General features: G+C 42.2%; 3 protein-coding genes across 3 annotated transcripts in view; 1 reads left to right on the top strand and 2 right to left on the bottom strand.

Annotated features, from left to right (window-relative positions):
* On the bottom strand, positions 1-315 carry LOC109481958 (RNA-binding protein FUS-like). Its single transcript, XM_019784573.1, has one exon. It carries the CDS (start codon positions 313-315, stop codon positions 1-3), a length of 315 nt encoding a protein of 104 aa, XP_019640132.1.
* A 3,099-nt stretch (positions 316-3,414) lies between these two features.
* LOC109482071 (pro-epidermal growth factor-like) lies at positions 3,415-12,968 on the top strand. The gene is made up of 16 exons (XM_019784732.1): positions 3,415-3,564; positions 3,968-4,030; positions 4,347-4,603; positions 4,912-5,053; positions 5,496-5,661; positions 7,189-7,316; positions 7,747-7,866; positions 8,046-8,195; positions 8,630-8,788; positions 9,407-9,629; positions 9,888-10,036; positions 10,269-10,295; positions 10,907-11,035; positions 11,518-11,692; positions 12,399-12,604; positions 12,936-12,968. Exons 2-16 carry the CDS (start codon positions 3,970-3,972, stop codon positions 12,944-12,946), a joined length of 2,103 nt encoding a protein of 700 aa, XP_019640291.1. The 5' UTR covers positions 3,415-3,564; positions 3,968-3,969; the 3' UTR covers positions 12,947-12,968.
* A 108-nt stretch (positions 12,969-13,076) lies between these two features.
* The window catches only part of LOC109482066 (protein JBTS17-like), a 29,741-nt gene continuing 22,454 nt past the window's right edge, over positions 13,077-20,363 (bottom strand). The window contains exons 38-45 of the mRNA XM_019784727.1: positions 18,678-18,733; positions 17,904-18,280; positions 17,421-17,594; positions 16,782-16,925; positions 15,917-16,054; positions 15,462-15,593; positions 15,168-15,349; positions 13,077-14,898 (exon numbers count right to left, since the gene is read on the bottom strand). Coding sequence (XP_019640286.1) covers positions 14,695-14,898; positions 15,168-15,349; positions 15,462-15,593; positions 15,917-16,054; positions 16,782-16,925; positions 17,421-17,594; positions 17,904-18,280; positions 18,678-18,733 — 1,407 coding nt within the window. The 3' untranslated portion in view covers positions 13,077-14,694. The remainder of the gene's footprint in view (positions 14,899-15,167; positions 15,350-15,461; positions 15,594-15,916; positions 16,055-16,781; positions 16,926-17,420; positions 17,595-17,903; positions 18,281-18,677; positions 18,734-20,363) is intronic.

The following is a 20,363-nucleotide window of genomic DNA, read 5'->3' as shown; positions in this document are numbered from 1 at the left end:
TCACCTGTATCCCACCGTCTGTCCATACGGTCCGATAAACTGCTGCCCCAGGCCGTAGTACTGCTGCTGACCAATCTTCGGGTCCATGCCGTAGTTCTGGTCCTTCCCGTACTGACCCTGCTGCTGCTGGCCGTACTGGTCTGAGCCGTACTGACCACCCTTCCCGTACTGGTCCTGCTGGCCGTACTGGTCCTGGCCGTACTGCTGCTGACCACCCTTCCCGTACTGGTCATACCCCTGTTGCTGACCATAAGGGTTGTTAGGCTGCGAACCCTTCATAGAGCCGGCCGTCTTCTTACGCGGTGTGTATGACATATTGCTTCGGCCTAAAAGATGAGAAAATAATAAAAAAAAGAAAGTAAGAACATCATTACAAAACATATTTCTGTTTTACGAAATGATCTTGATGCTTCCTGATCAATCATTCATGGCGATCACCATCAGAGCCGGTTTTCCCATGCATGCATGCATCCCATTCCGTTCCAATTCGTTTAATTTCGTTCCATTTCGCACTTTCTAGGATCCCGAGGAGCATTGCAGGACGGATCTCGATGTTTATGTACATAGCAATTAAAGTGATAGTTTATCACTCAATGCCTCGTTAAGTCTCCCTACCATTACATGCATAGTTTAAACAGGATACAAACAACTACAGGAATCTACATGCTGAAAAATACTTCTCACATTCCGATGCGCAATTGCTAAATTCTAGAAAAAACAATTATGTACTAAATTCTAAATTCAAATGAACATAAAAGGCTTAAACAGGATTAACACATGTACAGAATTAAAAACAAACAATATTTACAAAAAATCAAACTAGTGAATATTTTTGAAAAATGTTTCTCACTTTACAATGGACCGGTGCTTGATTAAGAAAAGAAGAGTTATGTGCGAAATTCTAAAATGAAAATGATGACGATGGCTTACTTTTTGATAAAGCGCGCTCTGTTGCTATGTGTGGCCCGGAGCTCAAAGCCTGCTGCCGCCCGCCAGTGAAGCTACTGACACCACGACGCCGCTTGTTCAGCTTTCTTATAGCATTGGCCACAATGTTAGCTATTTAGGTCAACACGCATGACACAGCGACCAAATAGAAGTCAGACACACGTGCACGTCGCCACGTTGTTGTTTTTTTCAAGTAAATATGTTTCGCTTCGTACTTGATTTATATTTTTTTATAACAGCCATAATTGTTACCATTATCATGGTGCATGGCACATGTTTATATTCAATCGAAAATGCATTTCATTTTGCTCTCCCAGTTGTTCACAATAGTCAAAAGTGGACATCATGACCTACTTTTTCGAACTAGTCGGATCTATTTCAGGCACTGTTTCGGCAATATATATGTATATATAAAATCGTAGACCTTGATCCCACGTCTGTGTCACTCACAATTCTTTCCGACAGCGACTAATTCTCACAAAGATGCTGACTGAAACTCTGGTGACATTTGAAAGTTGATACAGAATGTGAAAGGGGTAGAAATTGAAGAGACAAATACGAGAACTTTGGGCTTCTTTTACTTCTGGTTCGAATCATAGATTTATGGGGATACTTAGTAGCGTATGGCAGTGTGTCAGAGTTCCTTCTAACTGGCATGATAGCGGACAGTTAGCACTATGGCTGTCACGGCTTATTTCAACATGGCCTGGCCTTACTGAAGACACGATAGGCCGCCGGATGCAACGTACTCTCCAAGAAGAGGTGTCACTGTGTTTGCGGTCATATACAACCAGAGTCATCAGCCAAGGGTTGAGGTGTTCAAAATTTCATCATGCCTATATCAAACTTTCGAAAAGTGGAACTTGTCACAATGTACGTATACAATATCTATACGTATATGTAATAAAATACAATGTATTATACAGTGCAATATATTACAATTTGTATACTATGTCTAACAACACCTGCAGCTAGATGTGCAAAGGTTGTGTGTGACATGTCGTTCAGTATACTAGAAATATAACCAACTGCCGCCGCGCCGCGTGCCAGCGAGGCTGGTGTGTTACGGCGAAGGACGATTACATCGGCTGTACACTACGGTAATCAAAATGAAAAGACAGACAATAATTATATTTACACACAAAAAAACAAGTCGACACCATGCATCTGCTTGAAGATCGGGGTCAATACCTTCTGTGCGACACTTTGACCTAATTTTTGCCGGGATGCCCTACAGACATATAAACACACAGACATGCCGAAAACAGATGACTCCTACATTCTCTTGTGGTGTCATTACATTCCCTATATATAGTCAGGCCATCACAAAGTTCCTCAGTACAAGAGCGGCTTTCTTGTTGTAAGGCAACACCAGTTTAATTTTTATATTCCCAAGCTCGCAAACCAGAGGATGTCATCTACTAGTATATAATGAAATCAACATGGTCTAACCACCTCTACATGTTTTTACCCCACCCCAAAGAGAAAATAATTGCCATTGCCAAGAGGGTTATGTACTAGTAATGTGACAGTCATACTGGCGGTCAGAACGGGTACTGCGCACTAGTTGTGCTAGGCTAGGACACAACAGCTCTGACAATGTGCAATGACCTTTACAGATGCCGTGTTAGAGACAAGCAATTGATAATGTCTAGACAGACAAATACGCCGTCCATTTTAGTTTGTGTAAAAAGTCGCATCCGCCCGGACATACATGTACACATGTATATCATCAGTTAAATGAATTTACGTGATCGCATATTATGTTTCATTCTCTTGGAAAATAGCTATTCAAAAGATTGGTCACTAATCTAAAATTTGTAATGATCTTCAGTGAATTTCATCGTCAAAAAATCTGTGAATACGGTAAACAGTAAAATACCCTTCGATCGAAAACGTAGGGATTTTTAAAGTCCAAATCGGTAGTGTTGTCAAATCTTCGGAAATAGCAGGTAAAAGTGTACGTGTTTGGGGGAGAGATTTTGGCTGTTCCCCTTCTATTGTTCTATTGTGGGTAAAAGGGAAAGTGTCGCCTGAGGTAACAATCATTTCTACTAATTATGCTAACTAACCAAAACCAGTTTGACCAAGGTTTGACTGACATGATCGTACAACTTGTTAACCAAGACGAACACTTTCTAACACGATATTTCTTGACTTCACAGGATTCCAACTTCACAAAATCGAGATCTTCACAATCTGCCTTTCGGCCCTATGACTCGTGGTTAGCTGAGTAGCAAGTATATCCTTAGATTTTAGACTAGTTATGATAGTAACATATCTTGCCCGAAGGCTGTTAAGAACATCGGAAGTAATGTACGCCTCCTTCAACTCGTCAGGTCATCGAAATTTGCATAAAAGTGGGCGGAGTTATCATACTTCGTGTCGATCTTCTGACCTTCGACGTCACATGAACAGAGATAATTGTAGGTTGACAAGACGATCTACTAGTATTTTTCCTCGCCCCGTTTCCTTGTGTGCCTCGGACGGACGTAAGGTGCCATGACATAGGAGCGGGCGTCTGAAAATTTCCTGTAATTTGTAACAGTTTTGCTGACAATCAGAGTTAAAAGTCAGGCGAAGAATTCGACTTTCAGACAAGCTGCTCGACTATCGGTAAGTTGAACATGATTGCGACAGTTGTTCTTTTATATCCTCATGCGCCATTGGGAGCGAGTTTGTCCCTGTTTTGTCATAATTACACAGGTGACAATTCGATATTGTTTCTTTGTCACTAGTGATGTTCAAAGTAGACCAAATATGAGCAAGATTGTGGTCTTTAGAACTTATAGCATGGATAGATATGATTTTTAAAAACGATCAAACCGTCGCTACCGCCGACAGAGATTTATTGAGTCTAAGTGTTGTTATCTCAAAATGTCTTGATAAGGACGCTGTTTTTAACAACGTCTGTGATATGACGAGTACGTCCTAGTGTCACATGAAATACTATTCCTTCTTTGTTCATGATTTTTGTACATCTTTATTGACATGTCACGTTTGACCCGGTTTCCTGTAGATATGGCCGCGCTACAACTCCTGGCCTTCTTGACGTTTTACCTTTTGTCGCCATTTTGCATCGGTGAGTCTTTTACGATACCCTTTTTAGATCGCCTTGATTTTTTTCTTTGTTGTTGTTTTGTTTTCCTATCATCTGTTTTTTCAACAGGTTGTAAACAACATTGAAACCGTGATGTTTCAATGGAGAAGAGGCTTAGTGAAACCTCTGTTGTGCTACCTTGATGCCAGTCATGCGAATAATAATTGCTTCCTTGTCGTAACAATAGACCTAGCCTCCGTCGACTGACTGGCAAGACCCCTAGTTCGCAACACAACAACTTTCTGCAGCTGTCTTGTGATGGAAAATTCACGATTCATTCTTATTCACCCATAAACAGAGGCGAAAGTCCTGGTGAAGCGGCAGGCGGGGAACAACATCGACATCATGTCTCCGGCGACTCCCCGGTTCGGCGTGTCGGAGGCCCCCATCCCGCCCATAGACCGGTCCGCCGGCTCGGCAGACTGTGCCGGGATCAGGACGGTGTTCCTGACGGACCCGCACCACTCCTGGGGAGGGACACGCCACGTCCTGCACGTCAACTTCACCGGAGAGACGTTCAACTACCACACCATTGTCTACGACAGGACCCATAAGGTACTTCATTAGCATGGAAGCAATCGTATATGCCTGGTAGGCGATATCGGCCCCCGTCTCGGTTGAGGTTCGGCTGGTACTTCATAGTGTCATACACAGACATGCGCAAATCTTTTTTATTAGTTCCCTACAATTAGAACATAAATTCCTATATGTATTTGGCCCACGTATAGTGTTAATGTGCAATAAAGTTCATTGTCATTGAAAATATTACAATCATTGTCAGATATCGAGGTAATAAGACAAAAGATACAGGTTAAGTCCAATGCGAAACGCATGACAATGGCATTGCTTATTTTATGGTCCAGCCCTGGGCAAACGACTTCGACCCGGACGAGAATGAAGTCTACTGGACCAACATCTTCGACAACCCGGCATCCGGCAGCGTGGAGAGGGAACACAGGAACGGGTCAGGAACCATCGACCTCATACACGACACGGGACTACAAGGTGGGGACAGAGAGCAAGAGTATTGGATGAAGGAAAGAAAAAGAGAATAAACGAAAAAGATGAATGATTGAATGAATGAATGAATTATTGATAGGAAAGTTCGAAATGACTAATTTTTAATTTGACCGTACCAAAAGGTAGGAAAGAAGGATGGTGTGGCCGTGGATGAAAGAATGAAGATACGAAAAGATGATGAATGAATGAATGAATGATAAAAATAAGAAAGAGAAAAGTTTGAAGAGCATTTTCAGTTCATCTGACTGAAAAGCAAGAGGGAAAGAAAAAAAGAAAGAAAGAAATCTGAGGCGAGGGTCCATTGAATAGCGCAAGTAATGTGTTAAGTATAACCAAAAGTATAATTTGCTTCATAGGTGGGAAAATCTCCCTCGAAAATATAATGTGTGGTGTCATTATATATTTATCCCCCAAACATGACGACCAGAGCCCTACGGCATCGCCATCGACCACGGCAGCAGTCAGCTCTTCGTGACCGACGCCAGCGGGAATAAGATCGAGTCGTCAGACCTGGACGGCGGGAGTCGGACCACGGTCGTGCCGGGGACCTTCCAGTCCCGCCCCTGCGCCATCGCCACCGACTCACTACGCGGGTAGGGCAAATCAAACAAATCAACTCAAACTTTATTCAATCAACCTGGCAGTCTTGAACTCGACTGAATTGTGTTGATTTAACATTTTGCCAATTAAAGACAATTCTGTCAATCAACAACAGTTTATCAGTTAAAAGTATTACATTACATGACGATTAATCAACATATAGTAAAACTGCGTCGACGAGTCAAAGCATTTCATATGTTAATAGTAAAAAAAACTCATATTCTCTGACATAAGGGACACACCAATGAGGAAAAAGAAGTACATAATATACATAAAGGTAATGTGCACGGGCGTTCCTGCGACATGGAATATTAATATGGGCCTTAGTCTTGATTTTGTAAGTCTTTCATAATTGCCCTCACTACAAAGGCCCGCCATTTTGTGGTTTTAGAACCGGTCAGACTACCCATGCGTGGTGTCAGGCACCGCGGGCCTCCATTTTGTTACTCAAGAGGGTTCGTGTCGTGTTTCTGAACCGCCCACTTCATGATTATAGCGACAGGTAGTTGAAATATGGCACAACTGCCGATGGTCAAGTCATTGGTGCATGACAAACATTCAACCGAGCTTAAGATATTGGGATTTTCTGATACACAACAGGTTCTACCAACCCGACGAAATTATGAAATTAATCAACTTTTGTAGTACCTTTACTAGTAAGCTTTTGTAGTACCAAGGAGGTTTAAACCTCCTTGTATTGGTAGTACAAAGCAACGCATGCGCAGGGAAACTCCAAAATAATCGAGGACAATTAAAAATAGATGTCTGACACTTGTTGGGAGGAGAGGGGGAAACTCCCAATGGTCACTTTTTCTTGGTATTCCCGATACGTCACAAAGCCTATTGTGTGGCGCTTATCCAATCACAGCGCGCATACGTTTAGGCCACGCCCCTTTCTTTAAGATGATATCATACCGCTCCAGGCAAAGAGATAAATCTGTAGCTAAGAGATAAATCAGACTCCAGAAACGTAACTCCGCCCACAAAAGTGACATCATGTCACAATACGGCAACCTTGAAAAGTAGTCAGAAAACCGGTTCTTTGCACAGACAATCGGTCGGCCTAGCCTGCTTGAAAGCACGCCCCTGGCGATCCTGTGAGACATTTGCTATCTAGAACCCGATCAGCGAGAGTTTGTGTTAGGTGGAAAGTTTACAGTCGGTTACACACATTTGAACTAATGGCAATGGAACAGTCACTGACAAAGACAAACAAACAGACAGACAGACACGCGCCCTCGCGCGCGCGCGCGCACACACACACACACACACACACACACACACACACACACACACACACACACACACACACACACACACACACACACACACACACACACACACACACACACACACTCACACACACACACACACACACACAGAGGGAGAGAATCCGGTTGGTTTGAAGTTGACAGACCTAATGTATTGCAATAGCATCACCACAGTGTCAATGCCGTTTCGACTTCTGACACTAGTATTGGAAACAAACACAAACAAAACTTTTCTTCGGTGTCTGACAGATTCATCTTCTGGACGGACTGCGGGTCCAGCCCGAGGGTCGTGCGTGCGAACCGTGACGGGAGCGGCCTGGCTGTCATCGCGAGCACCAACCTCGTCAAGCCATACGCCATAGCTGTGGACTCCGCAGGTAAACATGCCACTCTTCTCGTTATGTGTTAGGATTATGTAGTTTGCCATTTCTTTGCATTCGCATTCAAAGGATTTTCAGCACCATGGACAGTGACAGGGTAGAGCTCCCGCTGAGATGAAATTAGCTGTCTAAGTTAGCTGCCGAAGCAATCTTTGTGATATAAGATCGTTCACTGACTCTTCCACTTTCTCAGAGTATTGAATACCAGTTATACTGTATTAGTAATTCTACCACTTGGAATAAATGTCTATCGAAAACGTCTGGCGCGCTGCAGTTCACTTGCAGTTGCTTAGGTGGTGTAGCCTTCAGAAAACTGACCTAGCTTTTTCTTGACCGTAAACTTTGGATACCGACGACTTCGTACATCTAAATATCGCATTTCCTTGAAATATTTTGCTAACAGCTTTCAAAATGCTTTTCCCCACAGAGGGTAAAGTGTACTGGGGCGATGGATCGCGTGGTGTCATTGAGAGGGCTGACATGGACGGCAGCAACAGGGAGTCATTCCTGACCATCCAAGGCGGCAGCGCCAACATGTACGGTCTAGGTAGGTCCCATAAAGTATCCATGCGGTACGCATAGTCAATACACATATAGGGACGTCACTATTAATTCAAAGCTCTATTTTGCATACATGTTTTTGGCCATTGTTGTGCATCATGTTTTCATAGACTGGGCTGATGAATAAATGCTGTATTTTTGGACGTTTCTCTTGCCTTTCCTCAGACGTAGACGAAACGCACGTGTACTTCACTGACTGGGTCACGCCCAGCTGCCTGCACGTGGTGAGTAAAGCCTCCCCGGCCGCCGACTACACCGTGGTGGGAGGAGTGCCCCTGCTGCAGTACCTAACGGACGTCAGGGTGTACGGCCACTGTGAGTAAACTTCCCTTACCATTATCATAAAAGTTCATCTGTGTTTGATTAAAACTTTTGTCCCAACACAAGAGAATTGTTCTCACCTTTGTAGAACTTCCGGACAGTCACTCTGGTCGTCTTCAATAAACTGACCCAGTGAGACTTGTCACGTGGCTTCTCTGTGTGGCGTAAACACTGGGTCAAACTGGTCATCGGGATAGCTGCTTAATATTGCTGAATGATAGAAATTCAGTCAGTTTTCCCGAAATAAATAGCCTCTATCAGGCTTCGGAAGCGGCTGAAAAGAGTAGACAGGTAACACGCCAGGAGTATTTACTACATCCCGCGTGGTAGAGGCTACGCCGCGAAGAAAGAAGGAAACAAAAAAAGTAAAATCTAGACATTTGTCATATTCATCAGGCTTATGAACAGTATGATGTGTTTGAACGTAGGTCCCACCGACTACTCCCGGTGCGCCGTCAACCCGTGCCTGAACGGCGGAGCCTGCCAGCCGTTGATTAACAGCGGGTTCGCCTGTACCTGTGCCGCGGGATTCACCGGACGGGTGTGCGAGTTACCGGACGTGCCCACCACTACCCCGGCGTACGGAAGTAAGGAACCAAAATCTACGTTTTTGCCTGACTTTAATAGAGGTAGACAGAAAGAATGAAGCGATTCTATAGGTAAATAGAGAAAAAAAGAAGGGATTCTATAGTTGATTAAGAAGGAAAGAAATCTTGTGCCCTTGGGAAAGGCACTTTACACGACTTTCCTCACTTCGCTCAGGTGAAAATGAGTATTGTCCTGTCATGTATTTGTCCCCTGTGTTGGTGCCGGCATTAATATAAGTTGAAACTTGAGTGTGCCGTCACCACGTCTGGTGATTACATGTTGGAATAAAAAAAAGGAAAGAAATGAACGAAAGGAAGAAAAGACAAGAATAGAAAGGAAAGGCATGAAAGGAAACGAATGAAAGGAACGGAAGAGAAGTTAAAGAAAGAAAGGAAAGGAATGAAAGGAAGGGAAGAAAAGAAAAAGAAAGAGAAATCAGAGGGTCAAAAATTTGAAAGGCAAAGAAAGGAAAGGAATGGAAGGAAGAAAAGACAAAGAAAAAGAAAAAGAAAGGACGGAAGAAACACACACTTTTTCCGTACCAATCAATGTGAACAAAAGTCGAATTATGCAGCTGATAGAAACAAAACGTTGACAAAATGTTGTATACATCACAGACTGTGAAGACGGCTGGCATCAGCTCGGGTCCAGCTGCTTCAAGCTGTCGGAGTCGCCCGGGACCCGCGAGGCGGCTGAAGCCACGTGTGAGTCCGAGGGGATGTACGGCCGACTCGCCATAGACAAGAACCCGGCAACTCACGACTTCCTGTCCCGTCTGGTCCCGATCGGGAGGTGCGACATCATAGGGCTGGACGACATTCAGGAGGAGGGAGTGTGGAGGTAAAGTACTTTTAGTGTGGAGTATTCTATTTCAAAAGTGTTGAGAAAGAAATAGGTCTTACTAAGACCTACCTACTTACCACGTTTCATGACAATCCATGGAATCTTCTTGAATTATCATGCTAAACCAGAAAAACACACAAACACACACACACACACACATACATACATACACACACACACACAGACGCTATATGGAAAACATAACCTTCTTTGCGAAGATAACAAACACCCGAGCGTATGTTCTGCTACGTCCAGGCATGGCGATGGCACCCGGGCCAGCCCCCCGTTCGAGCCGTGGAAGCCCGGCACGTGGAACACCGCCCTGAAGGACTGTGTGGGGATCGACAGCGGCGGATGGGTCCCCGTGGACTGTAACGAAGAAAACTACTTCATCTGCGAACTGCGTAAGTCATCTGTACAACAGAGATGTGACGATGAACTTCACTTATACCTATCAGTTTTATTAAAAATCAACTTGCATGTAGTACATTGACCAATCAATTTGCAGTCACTGATATCCATTAACTTCAGTAACTTAAAACACAACTTAAAACTCCGAACACAAAAAATTATATTCTAAGATTCACATAAAAGAAAATGGCAAATTCACTAACATTCTTATTTTTTTCCTTGTAGCTCTGATCGAGCCAACGACTCCAGCTCGTGAGTAGAAATCATTTCTCAGTACAAGATAGCCGACATTTGCAGCTTATAATGCTGAATAGTTTCTTCCCTCACGTAAAGATTATCTCCAGTAAAGTACAAGCTGCAAGTTACCAAAGATTGGTGGCGTTTCTTACTTAGTCTAGTGTTCTGGGTAACTGTCTCTATAACCGTTGACTTTCGATATGCCAATAGATAATTAACTAGAAAGGTAACATTTGCAAAGAAAATGCAAAATGTTTACCTTCTTAAACTCTAGTCTAACAAACTACGTTCCAATCTGTTTATTTGTACTCAAACATATTCATGTATATTGTGACCAGCCCCTCCAACTCAGTCGGGCCACTTGCTACATGCATAATATTACCGAACACCACAGGGTGTCTGCTACAGCACCAGTTACCATGGTGACATCCGCATGGACCAGGTCATTGACCTTATGTTCGGAGAAGAAGAAACAGAGCAAAAAAAATAAAACAGAATGCTTTTCTTCTGCGAAGGTAAACATGAATAAGAACAACTTCAGTGTCAATGTTTTTACTGATGTTTACCTACGCATGTAAACATAAATAAGAACATAGACACTGACTTGTTGACGTGAAACGTTCCAGCCCCGGTCACCCCCTGCGACTCTGCGCCGTGTGAGAACGGCGGGACCTGTAGGGTGACGGGTGACGATAGCTACATCTGTGACTGTACACACAATTTCTCTGGATACACGGGAACAAACTGCGAACTCAGTGAGTGACATTCTTTGCAATCATGTCCTGTTCAACCCCGTGCTGTGACATCCTTTATTCCTATCTTACTTAAAAAGACATGATACTTCTTGTGCATAACCTTTCAGCAGATTAATGTGGTATTTTTCAGCCAAGGATTATCTTTACTTCTCTGGCCGCTATGGACCTGGTTCTTAAAAATATCTTCCTTCCTCAAGTCGGTTTTGGTAGTCGTGGGGAAGACTTCGGATAGATAAAATTGGTCTCTGCCTTCCCCCAGCACACTATTCTTATGTGTTTTCCTTTTATCTTAGGTTTTGTCATTTATTTATGTACGTATGTACGAATAAATAAAACAATACAAAATGGTTGAATGTAGATTCCCCTTGCGACTTTGCTCGGTAATGCAGTGTTATATTTTTAAATCTTATTTTTATTTTTCTATTTATAATTTTTTTTAATTTTTAATTTCTTTATTATTATTATTTTCATTTTATTATCAGGTTGCCCAAGTGGGTACCAAATGTTTGCTGGCAACGGGAAGTGCTACCATATCTCGACGACCGCTGCGAATGTTGACCAAGCTGCGACCAACTGCGACGGTAACCATAACGGCAAACTGGCCTGTGTGAAGGACCTGGCCACCCATAACTTCCTGAAGAGCATCGTAAAGAATACGTAAGTGGTGTAACTCTAATGTTTAGTAAATGAATATCAATCTCTCTGTTTTTTTTTATATTCCAACATGTAATCACAAGACGTGGTGACGGCACACTCCAGTTTTTTCAACTAATATGTTAATGCTGCCACCAACACAGGGGACAATACCAAACGTAACTCATTTTCACCTGAGCGAAGTGAGGAAAGTCGTGTAAAGTGCCTTTCCCAAGGGCACAAGATCGGTGGCATGTCAGAACTCGAACCCGGGACCTCTTTTTTCCGAGTCAAGCACTCTGCCGCTACGCGACACGCTCTAATCTCTCAGTTGACAATGAGAATGTATTATGTATTGTTGTATATTTGAAGGTCAGAAAAGAACAAGAAGTAGTCATGCCTTCAAATACCAGAGTTAATATCAATCAAGAATTGAGGTGTTCATAAACTCATATTTTCCTAGAACTGTCGTAGGAACTCGCTGCCACCAAGTTGGGGCATTATCAGTAGAAAGCATTAAATGACTCCTGCAGTTAGATATGTAAAGCTGCCGCCGCCGCGACGCGCGCCTGCAAAGCTGGTGTGTTACGCCGAAGGGCGGTTATACCGGCTACACAGATACAGATCCAATGCAATTTCAGGGCGGCAAAATTGGATTTTCAATTATTATATTAAATGTTCATGGGATGCGCTTGTACTGACCAGCTAACCGTTTTTTTTATTATAATAGGAATTACTGGATTGGTCTTGATGACCGCCAAACGGAGGGAAGCTTTGTCTGGAGCGACGGGGAAGCACTGGGAACTTACCAGGCGTTCTTCAATGGGCATGGCTATAACAGGGCGCACAACGACTGTGTGTACTTGAACCGGGGAAAGTCTTTCCAGTGGGTGTGCTGGCAGTGCACCAGGCGTATAAGATACATCTGTCAAACAAGTGAGTACCACTCCAGACCGTTAGCATGGTGTTCAATCTATCGTGATTAGGGCGAGTTCTCTTCGGGACTGTAGTAGTTTCCACCCGCCCAGCTAAACTGGCCACCCGGTGGGAGTTTTGTGCCTGTAGGAGTTTTAATTTGTACCTACAGGCCTTTGGACTCCAGGAAGAATAGTATGGAGTTTACCATACTAATGGAGATCTCAATAAACAATGTAAACAGATACTACGGTGGTAAGACAGTATCCATTGCCCAGAGGAGTGTCCATTAGCCTTCGGTAAACCAAATAAAGCAGAATCACAAACTAATTTATCTTTGCTTCCCCAATAGACCCTGTGTAAGACGAAATGGATGTGCTGTTTAGAAAAAGAACAACGGACGTACGGACGAACAATGGACCGGAGAAGGAAACGCGTTTCTTTAAGTTTAAAACTAGACTAAGTGTTCCTCATTGAACTAGTTAATGAATAGGTCGTCTACGCAGTGGAAAATAGCAATGCAGTTGTACTAAATGTCATGTGAAGAGTGCAAACATTAGCTATTCGTGTCATTTATTTAAAAAAATCTACACCTTGCTGGCAGCAATTTGTTTAATCACATACCATTAGCTTATGCATGTAAGCCTGGAGTATATGTATATTCAACAGATGAAATATTCCTGTCATGGTGTTTCTTTATCCATAAAAGCACATGGGAATAGCCGGACAATGACATGGATCCACATATCAGATCACATATCAGATCACATATTTTTATCTAGATAAAGAATGATAATACGCCCGTCTAGGTAGTTGTTATTCGCTTTTTATGATTAAGGTGTATATAAACCTAATGTTTTAAAACACGGTACTGTAGTTTAACCTACTCAGCATCATGTACTGTATACTGGACTCTGTTGTGTTGTTTCCTTTTGACAGTTGTTTGTATTTTTCCAAATAATTGAACATTAGATCTTCTGCTCTATTATTTACAAATAAAGGTGATACAGTGGGAACTCTGCTTGGTTGTATTGACTTTTAAGAAATTCCTTGAATGTACAACATACAACATACCAGCTGACTTTTGACCAAGGAAATATGTGTCAGAAATATTCTCTAAGCCAGATTTCTTGCTGCCTGAAAGGGTAGGATAGCGAAAGAAATGGTTATTTTTAAATGTTGGCTAACTTGCTCCTATTATTGCAGTACTTTTAAGTGTTTTGGCCATGGGTTTTCGTGACGGTAATATGTAGGGTGTAGCGTAGCCTCATGAACAGACTTAGAATATTACCTTGGCCAATAAGGTTATGTTTTTTGTTATTTTTATTTTTCTATGGGTGTCTGGTAATGTATTGTGCAATATCTGATGCTACAACAGTTACTATTCAATAAACAAGACAAAAGGAAGTACTTAAGTTTGCAGCAACATTACCTTTATCATGGCACCATAGATTCTGGAACATTCTTCACAAATTTCATAAAATGTACAACTTGTGCCAAACTGTTAAACTATAACATCTTGGAATGCCATTAAAAATACATGTACACATTAACAGGAAGCAGCTCTACATGTATACATTACAAATAACTCTTGATGAGCGTTTTTGTAATCCATCAATTTACAGGTGGACTTTTGCAAAACGTGTACAGACTGTCTTACATTACATACTACAAAGTTGAATTCATTGTTTACAACAAGACAGTGATCAAGCCAAAGACATGACCAAGCAATAGACATATTCCCTGCATACCCTCGACAATTGCAACAATTCTGATAAGGCAAAAAATTCTCTTTGTATTTGTCACAGAAAGCACCACAGACTAATTTGAAAAGCACTGTCACGTGATGAGACAAAACAATCTTCAACAATGATCTGTTAGTGTTAGATATACATTTGGGAAGTATTGGCAGATATCACAAGCAACTCACTATACCAACTTTCTCATTTTTGGGACTTCTAAGTCCCAACAATTCAGCATCTTCTTCTTCAAATATGCTACTTTGCATCATCAAGAAAGCTCCCCCTTCCAATTCAAATCAACCAATCCATCCACAGAAAATAATAAAGAGATCAACGGGTTGTACCAATTTCAAACAGGGTTTTTTTTCATCATTCCACAGTTGCGATGAGTTGCTCCACCTCGTCCCAGTTGATGTTACTGAGGATGCTGCCTGTGCTCTGTGAGGCTTGACTCAGCTGGTCAGGGTCCACACTGGTGATGTAGTCATCTCCCAATATGTCATCTCCAACATCGTACAGACTGGCAGCATCATAGTCTGGGTAGTCTCTGTATTTAGGCCTTGCACCTCCGTCCTATAAAAAGGAGAAGTATGGAGTTAGATTTCTTACAAGTGTTCAAGAAGCCCTTTCACGACTTCTTTTCAACTGATTTTTTAGTCAGTGCATGAAACTGAAATCTAGCTTCCGCCATAGCTGATTTCTTTTTGGGTCATTTTCTTGTGAAAAGACAGAAAAAAGAGACTTAGTGTCTGCTGAATTCTGAACAAGGGAACATCTGTGTGAGACCTTCAGTATCTTCCAAATAAAACAACATCCATGAGAGACCAGTTTAATTTTCCTACCCCAAAGATGTCCTCCTCCTGCAGGATTCTCCTGACGTCGTCTGACGTGCTGCGGAGCAGGCTGGCCGTGCTCGCCTCCGAGATGTCCTCCAGTACCGACTCGTACACGTCCGGGTACGGCGCATGGCGCAATGTCTGTGTCCGCATGGACGGGGACTTCAAGCCTCTGGATGATGTACCAGCTAATGAAGAAAAAATTTGGAGTATTACTACTAGTATGTAATGTGCAAACGTTCTTTGTAAAGCGAGAGACAGAGAAATTAAAGACTGACAGTGTGTACATGTCTGACATACTATAAGCCAGTCTGGGCCTGCCCTTGGGCGCAGCAGCAGAAATCTCCTGCAGCTGCTGGGAGTATGTCTTGGGTTTGTGTCGGGGACCTTCGAATCTCTTCCCCACGGGCTGACGTGGGCTCACCCTGCCACCTGATAAACAACAACAACATGATAAACACCAACAATACCTGTAGCACTAATGTCGTAGAATGACAAAATCAATTTGAAAGAAAAGGAAGACAATGTGAAGAAATAGAAATGAAAAGTCTATTATTCTCCGTGCCATACTCTGTGTGTTTAGTCAATTGTTCATCCTTCATGACCACATAGAATTAATTCAAAATGAAGGCAACTTTTTTCTACCAACCTTTTTTTTTTGCAAGCTTGCATCAGTTTAGGGGTTTCCAGAGGAACCCCTAAACTCCATATAATCAAAACAACATGGCCTAGAACACAACACATATGCTTCTCACCCCTTCTCCCAGTGTCCGGCTGTTGGCTCTGTAACCGTTGTGCGTACGTGGACGCGTACTTGCGAGGTTTGGGTTCGCTGTGCAGACCACGTTTGGTCACCTCCTGCATACGGTTCTTGGCTGGTCCTCCTGAAGCCCCTAAATCATAAGGCAACAAGTTTACTTTTGGAACTGAGGAGTGCTAACACTTTAAGTTAGAAACATACTGACTGACTATAATATACCTGTTTATTATACCTGTGCTAAAAGTCATTAAATTTTGTAACTATGCAAAAAATGAATTTATATGTATCAAAGAGTTGACAGTTGACACTTACCAGAGCATGTAAATCTGTTACTAGTATATCAGGTATTTCTAATACATGTTTATCAATGCAAACACATCAATGCAAACACAGTGAGATGAAAATACAGTGAGGCACATCACAATGTCATAATCATAAGTCTATTGCTTTGTTCATATTTTTCACTCACACCCTAAAACTGAAAGACATTTTTTCATGCAACAAAAACATCATGATGGTACAGTTTTATACAGGTTGAACTGCTGTAACAGAACATTGTTTCTTGTTAGAGTTTAATTAGAGGATAGCATTAGGGAGCCAACAATAGACTAAACTAAAAGGAGGGGATACATGTTCAAACTTCTATCACAGTTCTTGAGTAAGGGCAGTTTGATCACACATTATCAGAGTGTAGATGATAATACATAGCTGTGAGATCACAAAAGGACTACAGAAAAATCACATAGTGAAGTAAGATACACACGGACAGGCAGACCCGAAAGAAAAACAGGAACAGTGAGATGTTAAAATGGATACAGAGATGGTACAATCAGATGTTACTGTTAGTAAAGACACCTCACCATCACCCTTAGTTGTGAGTATAGTTCTAGAGTAGGTAGAGCCAGGAGTGCGGCGGAGCTCCTGTAACCGCTGTGCGTAGGTCTTCACCACGCGGGGAGAGGTCTTCTCCCTAGACTTGGCCGTGCCAGGCAGCCGTGTGGTGCCTATACGTGTGCGGGGTGTATCAATGGTGATGTTTATGACATGCTTAGTGCTGTGTGGGTTAACTTGAAGTGAATAGTTGTTGTACACACCACTAGAAAATGTATTGTTAAAGGAATTAATGCTAAAATCACAGTGCAAGTGAGGAACATGCAAAATACCGTCATACAAATGCTTCAGTTCACAAAAAATCAAAGAACATGAAATTTGCTTGTTAAAACAAGCACAATGTATCTACAGCGATGGTGCAAGCATTGCTATTATAAGTTTTCTGTACTATTGAAAAACAAATTGTGCAATTTTCAGCCTTACAAGGTTTTTCAGAATTTACTACAAATTAAGATTGTAACTAATGGTGAGTTGTCATGTTAGCTAGCACACAGTGACACTATTACCTTTGATGCTGAAAGACAATCTTTCTGTCATTTGATGGAATTTTTCAGCTCACAACAGACCAAAATTGTGCCATAATTCTTCATAATAAAACATAAACCCACCGTAGAGCCTCTGTTTGTCCCTGAGCTTGTTGAAGGCTGGCCTGGGGATCTTGCTGGCGTTGGCTTCAGCTAGCCTCTCAGCGTAGGTCTTCGGTTTGCCCGAGGCCTGTTTTCTGGCTGCCTCTGGCCTCTGCTGCCGCACCAGCGTCGTGAAGGGTTTTGGTCTGCGCCCAGCTGGAGAACATGCCATTTGTGAAAGATTACTTCATAAGGTCTACCATTATGATGTATAAAAGATATGGCCACAATATGATACAAAACCTTTCCTTCATGGACCAAAATTATTGTGATGAACTATTTTCATGCGTTGTAAATAGCTTGTCCAAACAATTCACTTATCATCACTAGTACTGTGAAAAAATAGTTGTGACTTCATCATTAAAATCACTAGTACACAATAGAACATATGAGATTGTAGTGACAGGTCCCTGCAAAACTTGTGAACTCAGAAAACAAAAGAAAAAAATTCAAACTTTACAGTACCTTGTGTGTCAGATTGTTGGCCTATCTTGGACACATCCCTGACTTTGTAAGTCTGTAACATGTCTCTCTGCGCCTCTCCACTGTCCTGTAGTAGTTCCTCTATGTATGCATCATCAACATCATACTCATCAACATCAAAACCTGTATCCTGCATCCTCCAAGTCTGGGACCTGGGTATAGGTGTGGAAGACTTCGGCAGCCCTTTGCGTGGTGGAGAGCGCCCTCTAGTAGAACTACCGGGTCTTGCAGGTTTCTTTTTCTTGACAGAGGGAGGAGGTAGGCTGGAGGCAGGGAGCTCGGGGGTGTCAATCACAATGTCTCCCATCAGGTCATACGCCTGCTTCACGCGTTCAGACATGTTCTCTCTCAACAGAGCCCTAAAAACAGAAATACTCCTTTGAGCGTACTCGTAACAAATAGAAACTGAACACAACACTTTGCCATACCAACGGACTGAAAAAACTCTCCTATACCTTATCTTGTAATCCTGTTGAACAAGGGACATTGAACTGTGAACACTTTCTGTTATTTTGACAGTACATGTACTGTTAACTCAACTATGAGTCCTCAAATCATTAAGAGATACCAATGTTTTCTTATGTTTTGAGAATGACACATTACGTAAAAATTAAAAAAATACGCGATTGTAAATCTGTACTCAATTCAGACTATTGCATCTGTAAAAAGATTTCAAAATGACACATACTGCATGTAGGATGACAATGTCTGGTAATTAAAAAAAACATCATGCAGAAATAAAGAAAACTGTCCTACTTTCTCCTGTCTTCCATCTCCTTCTCTGCCTGGTGGATTTGCTTCCAGGTTGCACCCTGGATGAAGTGGGGAAATGTCAGCATTGAGAACAAACATTTAAACATGACACCATGACATCTGGCTACAGTAGGTGTATGCACTCTACTGTGGTGTTAGAAATTAAAGTGCCATTCTTACCATAGTCAGACAGTGCTTTTGAAATGACCAGGGCTTGAAATACTTTTCTTTTCAGTTTTGTGCAAAATAGCATGATGGCAAAAATTTTACATGCAATTTGAAAAATCTGTAGGAAATGAAAAATAAAGTTCAGCCTTCAGTCTTCTGTAGATATACACAAAGATACATAAGAAAATCTCCAACAAGTTCTTCTGATGTAGAGGGAAATTTTTATGCAGTAGTGGGTGCACCAGGAAGTAATTGAGAAAAAGCAATTAGGGAAGATAGGAAAGAAACACCCTACATGTAAACGTGATAGCATCCAGTCAACTCAAAGATCACACACATGTGCTGGTGGCTTGGGGAGTCTATCCTGACTTGTGTGTAAGTTTGTGCCAAGTGGACAATGCTCCTGTACTGTCTTCCACATACCTCACTAGGTTGATCCTACTGGTTACATGTAGGACGTTTGAAAGTAATAACACAATACAATGATTAACTGTTTGCGTTAAGTATTAAATATGCTAAAAAATGGCAGCTAATGCCAATATGAGACATATTTCCTCATCCAGAATATTCTAAACTTTGCTGCCCTGAAATTTCATTGGATGCCTCATTGGACAGTTGGTTAACAAGTAATTATTACAGCAAGTTTTGCTGAGAAGTCTGACCTGTTTAGGTGAGTCCTGTGCAGGTTTGTACGGCTGGTGTTCTGTACTGACCTGTTTAGGTGAGTCCTGTGCAGGTTTGTATGGCTGGTGTTCTGTACTGACCTGTTTAGGTGAGTCCTGTGCAGGTTTGTACGGCTGGTGTTCTGTACTGACTTGTTTCGGTGAGTCCTGTGCAGGTTTGTATGGCTGGTGTTCTGTACTGACCTGTTTAGGTGAGTCCTGTGCAGGTTTGTATGGCTGGTGTTCTGTACTGACCTGTTTAGGCGAGTCCTGTGCAGGTTTGTACGGCTGGTGTTCCGTGCTGCGTAGCTCCTCCAGCTGTTTCAGATACTCACTCCTCCTCTCTGTCCGCTTCTCTAACATCCACTTCTGCACTTCCTGAGGAACAAAACAAAGTACGCTGGAAATTCATCTTGGGATTCCAGGGCTCAAAATACTGGTGTAGGTAAAATTGGAGCTGTGCAGGTATTTCTGATGTCTACCTGCAACCTGCACTGATCCATGCATTCATGTAGGTATATGTGGATGTGGACTTTTATTTGCTGCATCCCCCCAATCAGCACCAAGGACAGTAAAGTCAAATTGAAATGATAGCCAATCATCACCAAGGACAAGAATGTTGGATTGAGACGATAGCCAATCAGCACCAAGGACAAGTAAGTTGGATTGGATTGACAGCCAATCAGCAACAATGAAAAGAAAGTTGGATTGAAATGACAGCCAATCAGCACCAAGGACAAGGGTGGCTTATTCAACTTACCTTTTGTTTTGCCCACTGTACTACCAACCTTTAAATTACAACTTTACACCATCCAGATTTAACTAAAGGACGTACTGGCGATCATGAAAGCCATTAGGT

The sequence above is a fragment of the Branchiostoma belcheri genome, unplaced genomic scaffold, assembly GCF_001625305.1.
Source record: "Branchiostoma belcheri isolate BF01 breed outbred unplaced genomic scaffold, Haploidv18h27 scaffold59, whole genome shotgun sequence".
Taxonomy (NCBI): Eukaryota; Metazoa; Chordata; class Leptocardii; order Amphioxiformes; family Branchiostomatidae; genus Branchiostoma; species Branchiostoma belcheri.
The sequence above is the reverse complement of the archived record's forward strand: the minus strand, read 5'-3'. Positions and strand labels throughout refer to the sequence as shown.

Excerpts from the sequence above, each read along its gene's own strand:
- LOC109482071 (XM_019784732.1), top strand. The coding sequence starts at position 3,970 with ATGGCCGCGCTACAACTCCTGGCCTTCTTGACGTTTTACCTTTTGTCG. Across the intron at positions 4,604-4,911 it reads TCTACGACAGGACCCATAAG|CCCTGGGCAAACGACTTCGA; the intron begins GTACTTCATTAG and ends TTTATGGTCCAG. Across the intron at positions 9,630-9,887 it reads CAGGAGGAGGGAGTGTGGAG|GCATGGCGATGGCACCCGGG; the intron begins GTAAAGTACTTT and ends TGCTACGTCCAG.
- LOC109481958 (XM_019784573.1), bottom strand. The coding sequence starts at position 315 with ATGTCATACACACCGCGTAAGAAGACGGCCGGCTCTATGAAGGGTTCG.